Source organism: Anabrus simplex, chromosome 5 (assembly GCF_040414725.1).
Source record: "Anabrus simplex isolate iqAnaSimp1 chromosome 5, ASM4041472v1, whole genome shotgun sequence".
Classification (NCBI taxonomy): domain Eukaryota; kingdom Metazoa; phylum Arthropoda; class Insecta; order Orthoptera; family Tettigoniidae; genus Anabrus; species Anabrus simplex.
In genome coordinates this window covers 175,983,067-176,001,965 of record NC_090269.1, presented here as the reverse complement: position 1 = coordinate 176,001,965, position 18,899 = coordinate 175,983,067, and the positions used below count along the sequence as shown (strand labels likewise).

Genomic DNA, 18,899 nt, shown 5'->3' with positions numbered 1-18,899 from the left:
TTTCAAAGCCCTCGATTCTTATCACTGCAGACTGATTTTTATACAGATTGTAGATAATTCTTCGTTTTCGGTATCTGATCCCAATCACCTTCAGAATCTTAAATAGCTTGGTCCAATCAACATTATCAAATGCCTTTTCTAGATCTATGAATGACATGTACGTGGGCTTGTCCTTCTTGATTCGATCCTCTATGATGAGACGTAAAGTCAGGATTGCTTCACGTGTTCCTACACTTCTTCTGAAGCCAAATTGATCTTCTCCCAACTCAGCTTCAACTTGTTTTTCCATTCTTCTGTAAACAATACATGTTAAAATTTTGCAGGCATGAGATACTAAACTAATGGTGCGATAGTTTTCACACCTGTCAGCACCGGCTGCCGAAAATCGGATGGGACTTCTCCTATCTCATACATCTTACACACTAAATGGAATAACCTTGCCATGCTGGTTTCTCCTAAGGCAGTCAGTAATTCAGAGGGAATGTCATCAATTCCAGGTGCCTTGTTCCTATTTAGGTCACTCACAGCTCTGTCAAACTCTGACCTCAAAATTGGGTCTCCCATTGCATCAGCATCAACAGCCTCTTCCTGTTCCAGAACCAAATTATCTACATCTTTACCTTGATACAACTGCTGGATATGTTCCTGCCATCTTTCTGCTTTGTCTTCTTTCCCTAGAAGTGGCTTTCCATCTGAGCTCTGAATATTCATACATCTAGATTTCCTTTCTCCAAAGGTTTCTTTGATTTTCCTGTATGCAACATCTACCTTTCCTAGGATCATACAACCTTCGACATCCTTGCACTTCTCCTTCAGCCAGTCTTCCTTAGCTACCTTGCACTTTCTATGCACTTCATTTTTTAATGCTTTTTTGACGGATGCCCCTATGTTATTTCGTGACATTGAGAAATATCAATGAGAAGATCCAGTGCTGGCCCCTATTATGGAAACCCTTTCTTCAGGGGGAACATGTCGTCCTTTATGTGTTAAGGAACGGGGATTTGTGTTGCCCAATAGACTAAAATAATGTATTATTTGGATCCACCTTTTCAATACAAAATGTAAAGAGTTTAAATTACATAAATGATTAGGGACTAGTTTCGACCTAGTACTAGGTCATCGTCAGCCTACAGCAAAATTAAAACACAAATACCAAAGAAATTAAACAGTGTAAAGACATGTAAGGTCTCGTAAATGTACATACCATGTGAGATATTGTGTAGCACTGTTAAAAAATAACTATGAAAGAGATTCATCCAGTGCACATTAAAAAGATGTTATAGATAGGAATCCTTTTGTTGCTTGATAAGGAGATTAGAATATGCTGGCTCCTTTAAGATGCAGGTATCCAATTGAAGAACCACTGAGCCAAAGTTACGTAGTTTATTTATGAATAAAGTACAGTGCGTACTAAAAAGATGTTATAGAAAAGAATTCTTGAGTTGCTGGATAAGGAGATTAGAATATGCTGGCCCATTTAAGATGCTCGTATCCAATCGAAGAACCACCGAGCCGAAGTCACGTCGTTTATTTACGATTAAAAACCAGTGCGCCGTATAGCATTTAAAAGTTGATAGGGATGGAAATGTTTCAGTTGTGGGTCAAGGAATTCAACATATGCTGGCTTCTTAAATTTGCTGCTGTATATTTGAAGAAGAACTGAGACAAAGTTACGTCGTCTTTTAAGATATTCATAGACGTAAAAACACATGGATGCTGGAAAGGCTCTTCAGTTTTTTGGAACTTGAAGGAAGGTAATTGTTGCGCGTGGAGGCTTAAGAATCCAGAGATGCGCTACATTATGTTAAAAAATAGAGATCCATAAAAAGGTCCAGTGCGCCGTATAAAAGTAACATGTTGTAAAAGTAATCCTTAAGTTGTTGGTCATGGAAATCAAAAAAGGTTGGTTTTCAAGCGATGCTGCTGTTCATTCAGAGATCAGTTGAAATTACAGTAACATTGTCTTCTCAAGATATTTATAAACTTGAAATAAATGTCGATGCGAAGTAAGATGCTAGAAGAAAGTTCTTCTGTTTCTAGAATCTTGAAGGACGATGGATGGATGTTACGCGAGGAGGATTAACATATATGGAGTTAAATAAAGGTGGATAGAAATTCGCAGTTCAATGCGGACCATACATTTGACTCTGAATAAATGACAGCAAGGAAAGAAAGAAAGAAAGAAAGAAAGAAAGAAAGAAAGAAAGAAAGAAAGAAAGAAATTTGGTCAGGTGGAAGAAAATATTTAAATAAAATATGTCATAAGGGAATTAATACATGTCATAATAAGCTGAGGAGAGAAATGGGGTAGGTGAGGTTCAAAGGAAATCTTGAGGAGGTGAAGGGAGAAAAAGAACGGAAGGAGAAAAAGGGGGAGGGGGGAGAGGATATTAAGGTGGGGCTGAGGTATGTGGGCATATGGAAGATTGTTTAAGAAAAATACTATAAATAGAATGAAAATCGGACCTTTAATATTTGATTTTGATTGTCTGAAAAGCTGAATGAGCAGGTCAAAAAAAAGTTTGATTTTTTGCAAATGGCATTAAGATTGAAGTTTGGATTGAAATATTGGTCTAGATGTATAAAGCAAGTCTCTGTTATGTTAAGGAGGGGTCCTTTATTCATAATTTTGAGAATTACCATATCATGTTTAATGTCTGTAAATTTATGGTTTATCATTCATGTGTTGACCAACTGCAGAAAATTTATTGTGTTTTAGGGTATTGACATGTTCCAAGTATCGTAGTTTAAAGCTCCTTCCTGTTTGTGCCATATAAGAAAAATTGCAGCTGTTGCATTTTACCTTATATACATCAGATTTTGAAAAGCAATCAGTTCTATTAACAGATGATGAGTTGTATAAGACTGTAGCATTATTATTGTTGGTTCTGAAGGAGATTTTAACATCATGTTTTTTAAAAATGTTAGTGACCTTATAAATATCTTTATTGAACTAAAGGTAGAAAATAAAGAAACTTTTATTTATTTCTTTTTTCAGAGTGGTTATAGGACGATGTTTGTATTTATTGATAATACCTTCAATGAAAGAACTATTGTATCCATTGAGTTTAGCAATCATAAGGATATTGTTCAATTCTTTTTTTAGATCACTTTCGGTCATTGGGACAGTATAGGCTTGATGAACCATATTATTATAAGCTGCTCTTTTATGGATTTGTGGATGAGAGGAATCTTGACGAATAGTGAAGATGTTTGGGTAGGCTTTCTGAAGATATTGAATTTTAAGGAATATGGTTGCCTAACGATCAGAAGATGAAAGTAGTTGTTCCAGCTGTGCTTGTGCCTATGATCTAAATACTATCATTTGACCCCATTAGGGGGGGCATTTAGGCATCTTCAAAACTCGAGAGAGGAAAAGAGAAACGTTCATTTGGAAGAGTATGGATGGCGAAGTTAGAGAAATGGTTAAAGATTGTAAATCTTGCTTGCTTAGTAAGCCCACCTTATCCCATCAGGCATCTTGCACCATGGAGCGTTTGTACATAGACTACATCAGGCCCTTCCCTCAATCGAAGGGGAACAGGAATAAATTTATTGTGGTATATATAGACGGCTGCACTAGATATTCATAGTTATTTTTTACTAAGCTGGCTACCGCTCAGTCTACCATTTCTTGCCTTAATGTTATCTTTGCTTCTTTTGGTCCCTGTCAATATATTATTTCTGATAATGCGAAGGCTTTCACCTCTAACTTATTCTGAAAATTCTGTTTTGATCTGTCCATATCCCATGTAACAATTTCTGCTTATTACCCTCAACCATCTCTGGCTGAGCGGGTCAATTGTAATCTTCAATCTGCTTTGATAGCCTTTCACTATGAAGATCATTCCAGGTGGCATACTTCTCTGCATTGGTTATCCTTTGCTCTAAATTCGGCCATTCATGAGGCCCATAAGTTCACTCCCACCTCTCTCATGTTTAAATTTGTTTCCAACACACCGCTATCTAATCTTTGGTCACTCGATGACATATTGCCAGATACAGTAGATCCTGATAATATCAGAGACCTATGGAAGAAGGGTAGAAGTAATCTTAAAGCTTCTCATGAAAAGGTTAGAGAGAGATATGATTGTGGATGGAGGCCCACCAATTTAAAGGTCGGACATCAGATCTTGGTTAAGAATATCATACCTGCAGGCAAGCTTGCCCCCAGATTTCATGGACCATGTATCATTTTGGATTTCTTAATGCCAGTCACCCTTTTAGTGAGCAAACCCCCCTACTGAGAGAATCTTTAGGGTTCATATTTCCCAGATTAAAGCAGTATGAAGTTTCTAGTTTTGACAATTCAGGCCACTCAGTTTTGGCAATAAGAAATCCGCTATATTTCTTTCGGTTTCAGCTCAGTAACTTCAGTTTTTTTTAAACAGTTTGTAAGACATATGGGGAGGCCTTCTGTCCTGCCCATATCCATCTAAGGGTAGTATATTATTTATGTCCTGGATCCTGTACAACCTTCCCCTCTAGTAAGGTTTATTTTCTCCCATGGCCTGACTGCCATTACCTTTCTCCCCCACCTCCACAAACCAACCCTGCAAATCACACATGAATCCTCAGTGCCGCCCGCCTCATCTGAATATGCAGAAAAATAAATCAAGCTCTCGCTCTCCACCAAAACAATTTCTGTCGCCAAGTAAATGACTGTTTCAGTGCCCTCTCTGTCATCTGCGGCTGTGTCTCAACATCTGACGAGGGATGCCGGTGTGGATTAAGGGCCCACTCTGCTCTGACTCAATCTCCTGCATAACGGCGTACTGGAACAACGTCCTTGCCACGTGGGCTGTGGCGGTAACTCAACTGCCTACCCATCTTGGAGAAGTATCCCTATATCTGGTTTGTAGTGACCATCACCATGGCTACCCCTCTCAAGGTAGCGGGAGAGATGTATGTAAGTGTACTTGGGGGGTCGGAAGGACCCCACCCTGGTATCAGTAGCGGCGGCCGCTATTACCGTCAAACTTAAACTTTACATCCCAGACTCCTACGGCTTCAGGAAGACTTCTAGATTTGTTTTGACTTAATTTTTCTTCTAAATGAACTTTTTCAAGAAAATGTCTGTCTGTAAAATTCAACTTCAAATTTTTCTAACAAGATAAATTCCAACTGTCACCGAGAGGAAAGACTTTAAGGGGGGAGGTCTGTACCGGGAGGTTCACCTCCCACATTAATTTAAATGAAGTGCCTTGGAGAATGCCAATCAATCAATCAATCAATCAATCAATCAATCAATCAATCAATCAATCAATCAGTCAATCAATCAATCAATCAATCAATCAATCAATCAATCACTACTGATCTGCATTTAGGGCAGTCGCCCAGGTGGCAGATTCCCTATCTGTTGTTTTCCTACCCTTTTCTTAAATGATTGCAAAGAAATTGGAAATTTATTGAACATCTCCCTTGGTAAGTTATTTCAATCCCTAACTCCCCTTCCTATAAACGAATATTTGCCCCAATTTGTCCTCTTGAATTCCAACTTTATCTTCATATTGTGATCTTTCCTACTTCTAAAGACACCATCCAAACTTATTTGTCTAATGATGTCCTCCCACGCCATCTCTCCACTGACAGCTTGGAACATACCACTTAAATTAATTTAAGATTATTAAAATTTTATTAGTCAACCTATTCAATACAAATGATATTTGCAAAGTTAGGACTTACATCCTATTAAACTAAGGTCTAAAGGGACATGTTTCACCCTTTAAAAGGGCATCATCAGCCTCTTTACACTCATGCTAAAGATAAAAATCAGGATCCTGATTGTCGATATAAGAAAAAAGTATAAAATGAGAATAAAAATTAGAATGAATATTATACAATATGTGCAATCATGAGTTCTTAAATGACAATTGACAATTAAAATATCATTTAAAATGTTTGCGAAGAAATGGGAGTCGGTACGATAATTACATCAGCAATCTTAAAATGATCTTATAAAACTGAACAAACTAGGCCTTAACCAAATAAATAATAAGAAAGTCTATGGCTAAAGTTGCCGTATCAAGGTTCGTGAAATTCGGCTGGAAGCAACCTGATTTTAAATGTAGAGCAAATGGTTAATATAATCCAATAGCCACTCAAGACAACATAAAACCTCTCTCGTTGAAAAGTCGTAATGAAACTGTAGTATGGCACATGTAGATTATAAAGTTGTGTCCAATCAATCCATTAATCTCATATTTTACGAAGTGAGATCGCGGTCTCAGTATTTTTGTTGAAGGAGCTGTGAGAAGTTAACTAATAAGTGCCGCTGTACAGATTTTGTCAGCTCGTATACCGATGGTTAAATGGGAACATTCTTACGTGTTGGCTATAGTTTTGAATGTGGATTGACTATTGAAGAAATATAGTGCAGAATGTTCTCGGTTTTTGCGGTATGAACTAGTTGCCTGTGGACAATCAAGATCCTGATTTTTATCTTTAGCATGAGTGTAAAAAGGCTGATGATGCCCTTTTAAAGGGCGAAACATGTCCCTTTAGACCTTAGTTTAATAGGATGTAAGTCCTAACTTTGCAAATATCATTTGTATTGAATAGGTTGACTAATAAAATTTTAATAATCTTAAATTGATGTACATTTTCAATACGGACCAAATATGAAGTTTGTAACATGTAACATACCACTTAGTCGAACAGCTCGTCTCCTTTCTCCCAAGTCTTCCCAGCCCAAACTTTGCAACATTTTTGTAACACTACTCTTTTGTCGAAATCGCCCAGAACAAATCGAGCTGCTTTTCTTTGGATTTTTTCCAGTTCCTGAATCAAGTACATCTTCAGTATAAAACTTGTAACAACTTGTGCAAGGAATTTGATCTTTTGTCAACAGATGTCTCTACTATAGTCTATGTTATGCCCTCTGGTGGGAAGATGGACTATTAAAATTGCTAAATAATTGGCTCAGTTTAGGAAACCTTGGAAAACAAAATTACTTAACAATTTTAATAGTCCATCTTCCCACCAGAGGGCATAATATAGACTGTAGTAGAGACATCTGTTGACAATTTCCATTGGGTAATTAAATAGGTACACGATGTATGTTATTGGTGAAAAAATACATATACAAAAATTCCTATTGGTCAATTTATTAAATTAAATAACACGATACGTCTGTAAACTTCAATTTGAAAAGACATTAAAGAGAATACACGATAATTTCACTGGATAATTACTGTACTTAACAGTTTTAGGATTGTTGACGATTCTCTCAAAATTGTTGACGATTGTTGCTACATGCACATGGTAGTTGTGTAAATAAACACAAAATCAGCTGATTACTTTATTCTGATAATTTGTAGTCTTAGTTCCCTGCAAACTTTGTACTTTCCACCTTCGTTTATTCATCGAGTAAAAGTTAATGATCAAATTCCTATTTCCCAATAATATTGCAGTTCCCCCTGGCATAGTTTTGACAGAAATTATTGTAGACAACCTCTTATTTTTCAGCATTTAAGGACACTTTTATTCTCTATCCCACGTAGTAGGGAAAATAATAGTAATCCAGCAGCGGTAAAAATTCATATAACCACATTTCAGCTGAGAATTGTAGTGTAGATACAGTATATCTACTCTATTCACATGTATCCTTTGTGTGTATCTATTAGAGCATAGTACTAATAATAACCTGTCTAAGCATTTAGCTTTGTTGGTAATCTTTGAGTACAGTAGTTCTTGCAAATTTCAAACTTGCAATTTTCATTTCTGTTTGTGCTTAGTAGTGATATATGGTACCGGTATTGTAATTGGGACAAGTCTGAACGTAGTTTAAATTATTGTAGTGTAGTGTACAGTAGTGTATGAGTAATATCTTATTAGAATTTAGCGTGCTTATTTTATTATTGTGAAACATTGTGTAGTCCATTATGGAATGTACGAGAACATTTTAAATCCAATATCACATTAGAAAGTGTTTCATCAACAAGTTTGTTCACGAACAATATTACCCTATTGACAATATAAAATTAATGCCAATACATTTGTATAAATGTTACTCCAGCAACGAGAACAAGTCAAATGTCCATAACATAGACAATTATCAACTGCAGAAAATTGTCAATATACTGTCATTTTAAATTGTTAAACTGCCCCTTGTGTTTACAAATGCCTATGTTCACATATTTTACCACTTAGTTTTCTGGAATCATAATTAAGTACAAATTAGTTATAAGCAAATTAACAATGAGAGGTCTTAACCTTCAGATAAATTACAAAGGTTGAGAATGCTCGAAACTGAGTGAAACATGTCCCTTTTAATGTAGTGTTGTAGCAATATGAATTTCTAACAACACAAAATCAATTGTATTGAAAAGGTGGAATAGAAAAATAAAAAATACAAATTTGTGTGCAAATTTTAAGTGGTATGTTCCGAGCTGTCAGCGGAGAAATGGCGTGAAATGACATTAGTAGACGAATAAGTTTGAGTGGCGTCTTTAAAAGTAGGAAAGATAACAATATGATGATAAAGTTGGAATTCAAGAGGACAAATTGGGGCAAATATTCATTTAAAGGAAGGGGAGTTAGGGATTGGAATAACTTACCAAGGGAGATGTTTAATAAATTTCCAATGTCATTGAAATCATTTAAAAAAAGGCTAGGAAAACAACAGGTAGGGAATCTGCCACCTGGGTGACTGCCCTAAATGCAGATCAGTATTTATTGAAATTCGGGAATAGAGAGTGTGACACCCTCTCACGATCCCTATCAACTTGACTTTGGGTAACTACGACTTTGTAACCGTTTTCCGTCTGTAGCTTTTGTAAGTTAATTTTTCTCCATCTAGTCACCTCAGTAGTATAGGCTTAGCATCTGCAACTTTGGGCCAGAATCCCAAATAGGGTTTTTTCTTTTAATCACAAATTTCAAGGAGTGCAAGTGTCCACCTCCACATCATTTTGATTTCTGGGCCAGTAACTTTAACATTTTTTTTTCTGCAAAGGCCCAGTAGATACTTCATTTTGTGTAAATATGTTAGACGGGTGTGTATCCGAGACAGTAAATACTTTTGGAATTGTAAAAGTTAGGTTGTGCCTTTGATAGACCTGGACATTTTGTTGAAAATGCAACTTGTATAGAGCGAAGCCGCTCTGGGTATTAATGTAAATGTTGATGGATGCCTTTAGAAGGCTGTAATGGTGTAATGTGCAGAGAATAGTCTCCTAGACTCCTAGAGCAAAAGGGGCTCTTGAAACATTGTATATTGTGAATACTTGAATGTTTTTGAAAGGAGACGCAGCACTCATTGGATAATGTATAATCAGTGAGCTTCAAGCTCAAGGTTGTTGTCATTCAATTTTCCAAAATTGTTACCCTAGCTTATGATCCTTGTACCTGAATTTAGTAAAGTCTTATTTCTAAAAAAAGAATATAAAAAAGAAAAGATAACTGAAAAAGAAATACCATAAGTTTAAAGTTTTACATCAATCTTCTGATTGTCTTTGGTAGACCCATTCCTGTCCACGCCTTTTTTCACCTCTGTGATCCACAAAAACACAGTAACAAATGTAAAAAAATCTAAGATTTTAAAGTGGTGGAAAGGTGGAACTTCTCCAACTTACAGATTGGAATGTGTTATATATAAATATGAACATTCCCAGAGAGACACCTCCAATTGGAGAAGTCTTCCTGGTGAACAGTCAAGATTTTCTTCTGAAGACTTGAAGCAAAGTTCTCTGGGAAACAAAAAGAATTTCACCTTGTTTTCTTGACACGGCAAAAGCCTAAAAGCTTATAATATCTATAACATAAATATAGTCTATACATCGTGATTAATAAGAACAAGTCAAGAAATTCTCCTATTTAGGTAGTGTAATTACCTCTGATAACAGATCTCTTTCAGAAATCAACAAAATAATAGCGATAGCAAAATAAGACTTCCAAAATTTAAAAAATATATTGCTAAACAACCATCTCAGTTTAGAGACCAGAAAATCATTTCTCAAGACCTTTGATTGGAGTGTGCTACTGGATGGGTGCGAAGCCTGGACATTGGGGAAACAGGAGGAATCAAAACTTAAGGCTACTGAAATGTGGTTTTGGAGAAGAATTACAAAGACAAGTTGGATGGATTAAAAAAAAAAACCTCTGTTTTAAAGAACGTAAAAGAACGATAAAGAAGAGGAATACAAAGTTCCTTGGACACGTACTGAGACATGAGTCTCTTCTCCAAACCATCATTGAAGGTAAAGTATTGGGAAAGAGACCCAGGGTACAACCAAGGATGCCATACATCAAGAACTCCGTCGGTGAACTGGCATGTGGTTCATATATCAACATGAAGGGGCTAGCAGAATTTACAGGAAGTTCACTGTTGAAATTTTTGTGATTAGTTGGAAAATATTGCTCTGCATTACTTGTTTTTAGGGACAGACACACTGCCATTACATTATAAACATACAGGTTTTCCTCTGTATTTAACAAAACAATACTGGTCCTTCCATTCACTGTTAAAACCATATATTCTTTGCCTTTTAGCCATATTAATATTAGTACTGCATAAGTGAATAAATTGAAGAATAATAATTAAAATAAACCAATAACTACTCTACAGCATAACATGTTGAATGTTTTACTTGTTATAATACAGTACACATATTGATTGAACAAGCACTAACAACAGACTTCATAAACTCAGAAATAATATAGTATGTTTGGCAGAAGACAGTGAACTTTAAAATAAAACTACTTTTAGTTCCCTAGTGTGTGACCTTACCATAATTCATCATTGTCGTGCCATTGCTTTGTTGCAGTTAAAGAAACTCTGTGACTCATATTACTGACCAGTGAAAGAAATGCGTTGTTTGTGGTATGGCAGGAAGTTTTATGGCATCTCATAAAAGTCAGGTAACTGGACACTACATTGAAGGATAAAAATATTGCTAAGCCATATTAACTGAGCTGTCCGACTCGTTGGCTGAACGGTCAGCGTACTGGCCTTCGGTTCAGAGGGTCCCGGGTTCGATTCCCGGCCGGGTCGGGGATTTTCACCTTAATTGGTTAATTCCTATGGCACGGGGGCTGGGTGTATGTGTTGTCTTCATCATCATTTCATCCTCATCACGACGCGCAGGTCGCCTACTGGCGTCAAATAGAAAGACCTGCAACTGGCGAGCCGAACCCGTCCTGGGATATCCCGGCACTAAAAGCCATACGACATTTCATTTTTTTTTTTTACTGAGCTTGAAAGGATGGCCCTATTTCTAGTGAAAAAGGAAGAATTATGAGAGGCGTCATTAGTAAGGGCAGTAGAATGGGTTTAAAGGACTGTGTATGACTATGAATTACAGGATTACTAGGAAAACTTTGACTGCTGTCTGTTACTCAGGTGTTCAAGAATAATTTTGTCATAAAATTGGAATTAATACTAAATGTACTGGGAGGTACACCCCAACGCTGTGCATTTAAATGTTGCGCCTAATAGAACTCCTCTACAGGAGGAACAGTGAACTTGAAACTAGACCTACTTAAACTTTTCCTCAGAAGATGTCACTACTGGAATTCGACATAATTTTGTTATTGTGAAGTTTTCAGTACTGTGTGAATTTCTACTTGTTTTGTTTACTATTTATCAAGAAGTTTGGACATTCTCTCATAGATGTCACTGCTGAAAAACTATGATCATGCACCCTGGTGCGAAGTGAAATAACTTTTTTTAAGTTTTGTATTCATAAGTTTTGTCTTTACTAAATTTCGTTCATTCATTTTTGGGTTGGCAATATTTACCTTTTCTTTCCGCCTGTTTTGAATCCAACCAATCACGAATTTCTGTAATTAATTTTCAACCAATCCCATATTTCTTCTTCGATTTTGAATGTAATTTTTGTATTAACCAAGAAAACCCTGTGGGTGTGTCTTCATTATTCATGAAAGGTCTCGAACTTTTCCCGAGGGTTTATAAACTGCGGATTTTCACGTCTCTTGGTCATTTGATCAACATCCAACTTAGTGTGTGTGTCAAGCAGGAGGCGGGAGGTGCCTCTTTCATCAGGAAGCAGGTCTTCTACAAGGTAATGGCCAGTTAACATCTTTATTTCTTGCTACCTCCGCAGTTTAACTGGAGGGAAAGGTCTGAAACTTTAACCATGTAACCTACTTTTCTTCAAATGTGATTTTCTGCCGGCTTATGTAAAAACTTCATAATATCTTTGACTGTAAATCGGGGATAGAGAGTGCTATAGCCTCTCGAGCTCCCCTTCATATTGGTTTGAGGTGACTACTTTTGGTAACTGGTTTTCTTCCCTTCAGTAATGTCTTAATTTATACTTATACGAGTCACCTCTATAGTCGGGGAATAGCCCCTGTTTCATCGGCCTAGTGCCCTTTAGGTTTTAAGAAGTCACATTGAGGAGTGCAAGTGTTCACCTCCTTTCATTTTGGTGTTCGGGCCATTTATTTCACTGTTATTTCTTTTACACGAAGGCCCTATAGGTTGGGTACGAGATACCCCTGGGCCATGGAAGGCCAAAAGGTGTAAGATATTTTTGGTGTTGCCTTGAATAGGCTTGAAAAGTAGGAGCCTGTTAGCTCTTTTTTCGATGTAAAGTTACTGAATGCCTTCTGAAGGCTTGATATTGTGAGTTGGGAGCCAGTGCTCCAGGTATTACGGGATTTCTGCCCTTAAGTAAAATTATGATCTTTGTAGAGTTGAGCGTGTAGCTCAGGAATTGTAAAGTGAGGGGTTGAAGCCCAAGATCTGTTTATTCCACCAATCTTGTTTTTCCTAGACTTGTTTATTGCTACTGGTACCTGTTACATTGTTACTTGTTTTGTTTTTTTTTTTGTTTTTTTTTTTAAGAGAAAAAAAATATAACCTTTGTTACAGTTTTAAATTAACTTTGATTTTGTAGTTAGACCCATTCACCCCGGCACCTTCTTTCACCTCTGCTGGTCCACGGGTAACCCCGTAACACTAAAAATTGGCACAGTTAAAATATGATACGTCTGTTGGGTACCAGAAAAAATGTACCATGAGTGCCATGTTGCCTGTGGGCACTGCATTGGACTGGGCTGTTCTATGGTGTATGAAGACATGGAGATTGTCCTGGTCCTTTTGAGTTTTCATGTTTGTCTTCTCCCTCTATTGTTCCCTCTTCCCACAGCGATCTCTCATTGCATTTATCCTATTATGGGGTCCTTTGTATGTTTGTGTTTGGATATACAATTAATGTACACTATAGAACTAATGCTCTACCTTAAAGGAAGGTCTTTTACTTGAGGTACACCAAGAGATTTTGTATTGTAGTTAGCTGACGACTCGTACATATCTAATAAGTAATTACTGAGCAAGTGGCTATTTGGTTTGGTCATGTAGCTGCTAGCCTGCATTCAGGAGATGGCGGGTTCAAACCCCACTGTCAGCAGCCCTGAACATGGTTTTATGTGTTTTCCATTTTCACACCAGGGTCGCTTCCTTTTCATTCCTATCCCACCATCAGCATATGACCTGCCTGTTTTGGTGCAATGTAAAACAAATAGCAAAATAAATAAATAAATAAATAAATAAATAAATAAATAAATAAATAAATAAATAAATAAATAAATAAATAAATAAATAAATAAATAAATAAATAAATAAATAAATAAATAAATAAATAAATAAATAAATAAATAATATTACATATCCAATTAATCTGATGAAATATCAAAATACTGTAACACAAAATATTGGATATACAATTAAGTAGTGTATGGAACTGATACCTCCTGTGCTATTGCTGTGGTACCTAAAATAAAGCAACAATGTATATATGTACAATCCTTGTCCTGTCTGTCTACGGGGTCGGGTATGAAGTGAGATGAATATTAGTAGCGAGTTTTTACAACCGGATGTTCTTTCTAATGTCAGCCTCATCAGAGGAGTTAATGAGATGAAATGAATGATGTGATATGTGATAGTAAGGTGAAACCTGGAGCCAACACATAGCGCACTCCTATCGAATAGCATCAAGGGGTCTGCTCAAGGATTTACGTCCCATCCGATGGGCAAATCACCATCAACAGCATCATATGCCCTCACTTCATATGAGCACTGCTGAGAGGTTTGGAATTGAATCCAGGTACGCATTCTAGTGATTAGGAATTGTATACCACCACCTCCCTTACCCTACTGGCCAACATCCTGATGCTAATGGGACTTGAACCAGCTAACCATGTGGACAGACCATTTAGACTTCACACCTGAATGAGTATGGCCACCAGGGGGGCTAAAATAAAGCAACAATGACAAAATAAAAATCTTTGAATTTCAATCACTATTTGGGACATTGTGATGTGTTTCAGGTTAGTCTCAAAGCTTCCTGAATTGCTTCAGAACTGTGACTATGTGATCAATGTATTGCCTGATACTAAGGAAACTACAGGTTTGTTATCGGGAGATATTCTACATCACTGTGCTCATAAGCAGTCTGTATTAATAAACATCGGGCGTGGCAATGTATATTCTGAAGAGGACTTGCTCAAGGCTCTGAAAGAGGGTTGGCTGAGTGGAGCTATCTTGGATGTCTTCTCTGTAGAACCTCTTCCAGCTAATAGTCCACTCTGGGATATGAAACAGGTAAATACATATTACATTATGATGTGTTCATTTATTACATAACTGGTAGTTATTAATTTTGTAAAAAATTTTGTTTGGAAGAATATAAATTAGTTGATGCTTGTAGGAATAAACGTTTTGTATTCTATGTTATTTTGAAGCAGGCCCAGTGGTCTAGGAATAGCAACCCTGCCTCATGCCTGGAGGCTCTGGGTTTGATTCCCAGCTGGGTCAGAGAATTTTACTGAGATCTGAGGGCTGGTTCGAGGTCCATTCAGCCTATATGATCACAATTGAAGAGATAGCAGCCCTGGTCTAGAAAATTGCATTGACCACTCATTACCTTGTAATCTGCAGGCCTTTAGGCTGAACAGCGATTGCTTGCTAGGCTAAGGCCCATTAAGGATGTAGCTCCATGTTTTTGTTTCGTTTGTTTGCTTTGCATGTTATTTTGAAGTTTTGTTTAAACTACTACTGCTTCTCATATATTATATACCACATTTTCATCTAAATCATTCGAAAACATGCATTGTTGTGATATTCCTACTTCTGTTAAATTTTGTGCATTTTTTGTATGCAAAGTTAACTTATGCTATGCTGTGCAAAGCAATGTATAGACTCCTACAGGCTCTTCAGTAACAGATGGGTTCTGCTCAGTATCATTAATCATCAGTCCAAATGGCAGATTCTCTATCAGTTGTTTACCTACGCTTTTCTTGAATCACTTCAAAGGACTTCGAAATTTATTGAACATGTCTCTTTATAAATTATTCGAATCCCTAATATTTCTACTAATAGCATTCCATGCCATCTCTTTACTGACATCTCGGAATATACTGCTTACCAATGTAGTTGGTCCATTATTGGACATTATAAATTTTCCAGCTAACTCATTCCTGGTTGCCAGCATTTCACCCCAGTGTGCTACATTGGGCTCATCAGTTGGTAAATAGCACACCCACCAAGACGCATGGCTAGTGCATACCATGGAGGCCACTGCCTAGGCTACTTGGAGCCACCGGCATATTTGCTAGTTGCTTTACGTCGCACCGACACAGATAGGTCTTATGGCAACGATGGGACAGGAAAGGCCTAGGAATGGGAAGGAAGCGGCCATGGCCTTAATTAAGGTAGAGCCCCCGCATTTGTTTGGTGTGAAAATGGGAAAGCACGGAAAACCAGGGCTGCTGACAGTGGGCTTCGAACCCACTATATACCGAATGCGAGCTCACAGCTGCATGCTCCTAATCGCACGGCCAACTCGCCCGGTCCGGCATATTTGGGAATCAACATCTATATCATCTGATGGTCAAGCAGGCACCAATTTTTGGAAATGAGACAAAATCTCTCATAGGGCATTGGCACTGCCGGTAAATCCAAGTAGCCTACGCAGTGGCCTCCACGGTATGCACTAGCCATGCATCTTGGTGGGTGTGCTATTTACCAACTGATGAGCCCAATTTAGTACACTGGGGCAAAACGCTGGCAACCGGGAATGAGTTAGCTGGAAAATTTATAATGTCCAGTCGTCGCCATAAGACCTATCTGTGTCGGCGCGACGTAAAGCCCCTAGCAAAAAAAAATATAATGTCCAGTAACGGACCAACTACATAGGTATTATAAATTTACTCATTCCCTATGGGAATCAACATGTATGTCATATACTGCTTAGTCAAGCCACTCATCTCCTTACTCCCAAATATTCCTAGCCCAAAGTTTGCAACATTTTTGTATCACTACTCTTTTGTCAGAAATCATCCAAAACAAAGCATGCTGCTTTTCTTTGGATCTTCTCCATTTCTTGTATCAAGTAATCTTGGTGTGGGTCCCATACACTGGAATGATACGTCCTGTCCTTTACATTCTTACTACAACCCCTAAATACCCTTATAACCATATGAAAAGATCTGTACCGGTAACCTTTATTTGCAAACTCATTAGTATGATTACTGCAATGGCTTTCTTTATATTAACCCTAGAACTGCAGACCGTCTTTCTGGAAGATGGTGCACTGTTCCATCAAGTGGGATAGTCTTTCTGAGAGACGGTGTTGTTTAGGGCTGGGACGGATACAACGCAGCCGTTTTATCGCAAGCGTTTCCGGAACACAACCATTGTCGAATGAAACCGTTGCGAGAAAATAACAGTTGTAGTTGCAGTGGCACTCTGCTGTTGCGTTCTTCGCCAGCACCGATCAAGTGGCGTTTCCAGTTTCACAACCGGGACATATACTAAACTGCCTTCCGCAATCGTTGGGTTTCTTGACACTGGGGTTTTCCAGTGCAACTCACAGGTCAGATAGGCCGTTCTGAAGAGCTGCCCTGCTATTGAACGAAGCGCCTGATGTCACCGAGATCTACAATAGACAGTGCTACCCCGGATTCTATGACTTGAGTGTTGTAAGGTGGAGTTAGTCGAGTATTTTTAGAGTTAATCCTGTTAGTTATTCTAATTAGCCTCCATTCAGTCATGAAATACAGAACCAGTGGGTCTTTAGATGCTGTGACATTTAACATTTAAAACTAATACGAAAACATAACATGACTTCAAATCCGACTCTGTAATGACAGGCACACTCACAAAGTTAGTTAGTTGAGAATCAACCTTTTATGAACAATTAAAAACACAGGTATTAATCAAATCTTAATACTTCCCTAGTTTAAAGAAAGAACAGAACTAAGAGCATTATTCCATTTCTAGGTCGCAGAAAGTACTGTAATTTAGGATTATTTTGTTATGGTTTTGTAAATTATTTTGATATTCAGATATATTTATTTGTAATTTTTATGTTATGTACGGTAGTAGATTTTCAAGCACACGGTAATTTTAAATTCCTCTAACCCACATTTCCAGTAGTGTGAATAGGTAACAACGTAAGTTATAGTAGTAGGTTAGAAGAGTGTTAGGAACAAAAAAGTTGCATAACTACTGTCGACCAAACTATTATATTCCTTCGATTTTGGAGGTTATTTCTGATATAACCAGTAGACCTATAAAAAACCAATTACACCATAATTTTCTTTGTTTTATTTCACGTTAGCCACGAACGCTTGGATATTTACATTTTTACTTTAATATTTTTTATGGCAAATGGAACGCGGGAAGTGCCCGTTTTTAAACGTCTTTCAACCATACGTTAAGTTCAAGAAATTATTTCGCTAAACACATCATCAGATCGAATCCACATTTTAACACAATATAAAATGTACTGTAATGTTTTATACGTTATTTATACATTTAAGAATTTTATGTTCCCAAGAAGAAGAGCTGTTATAAATTTCGTAAGACAACTTTTTCTCGGCTCAGGGTGGTTGGAAAACTGCATTATTGGTCGCTTTGTACTCTCTATATATCCAATGGTTACGCTGTGTGACTGTGAATTTCGTAAATGAATTCAATACCTTTATATCAGTTTGTATTTATATTGTATAGAATGATATACATCACTGATCGGCCGGTACAAGGAGGCGTTGCCTGGCACTCCCTCATTTGTTCGGTAGGAGTACGTTATTTTGCAACCGTTTTATACAACGGTTGTGGGTTGTGTGCGCGCAACGGTTTCGGCGACAACCGTTGTCTGAGCGCCCAGCACTAGTGTCGTTCTTCCGCCGTAGGTTTATAATTGGTCACCAGATGGCAATAATATAGATACCAGCCGAATACTTATACTTTTATCTTCAATATTGAAAGTCTTTGAAACACAAACATCAGTCTGGACAAGTTTATTTAGCTGTTGTATCTTACAGTCTCGTATTTTCAACACGTTTCCAAGCATGATAATAAAAATCAAACAGGTTTTATTGGGCATATAAATGCATATTTAGCCTTTCTTAAGTCTTATGGCATATTTTGAACAAAATATCATTATAACGGCATATTTTGGTAATTTTTATTTGAATTTCATTTTATAAAAATCAGAATAAGCTCTAGAAATTATTTTTCAGGATAGACTGGAATATACTATTGAAGAACCATTCTAAAGTAGTGTATGGAATGTTTCTAACAGGTAGGAGCTATTGTTTGCTAGCTGGGTCAATTCTTGGAAACCGGGCTATTGTTTACACGGAAGCAGAGGTAATTCTGCAGTTATTTGTCATTGTTCTTATCTCTCTCCTTCGCCCTTCCCTCTTCCACCTTCAACACTGAATGCCCTTGGTCATTTGGGAGCTTCAGTCATTCAGTTCCTTTCAATATGCCTAAAACGAAAGTCTCAATTTGTGGGAAGTTCCGAAGTTTTGTTCGCGAGTTCGGTGAAAACATATTCAGTACGGATGGAGTGACATTATTCTGTAAATTGTGTGAGGTAAAAGTTACTGCCGAAAAACGCTTCTCTGTGCAACAACACTGTAAT

At 37.4% G+C, this 18,899-nt stretch overlaps 1 protein-coding gene across 1 annotated transcript in view; it reads left to right on the top strand.

Moving 5' to 3' along the window:
- The window catches only part of LOC136873883 (glyoxylate/hydroxypyruvate reductase A), a 310,829-nt gene that overhangs the window by 280,064 nt on the left and 11,866 nt on the right, over window positions 1-18,899 (top strand). The window contains exon 6 of the mRNA XM_067147188.2: window positions 14,296-14,569. Within this exon, the coding sequence (XP_067003289.1) occupies window positions 14,296-14,569 (274 nt within the window). The remainder of the gene's footprint in view (window positions 1-14,295; window positions 14,570-18,899) is intronic.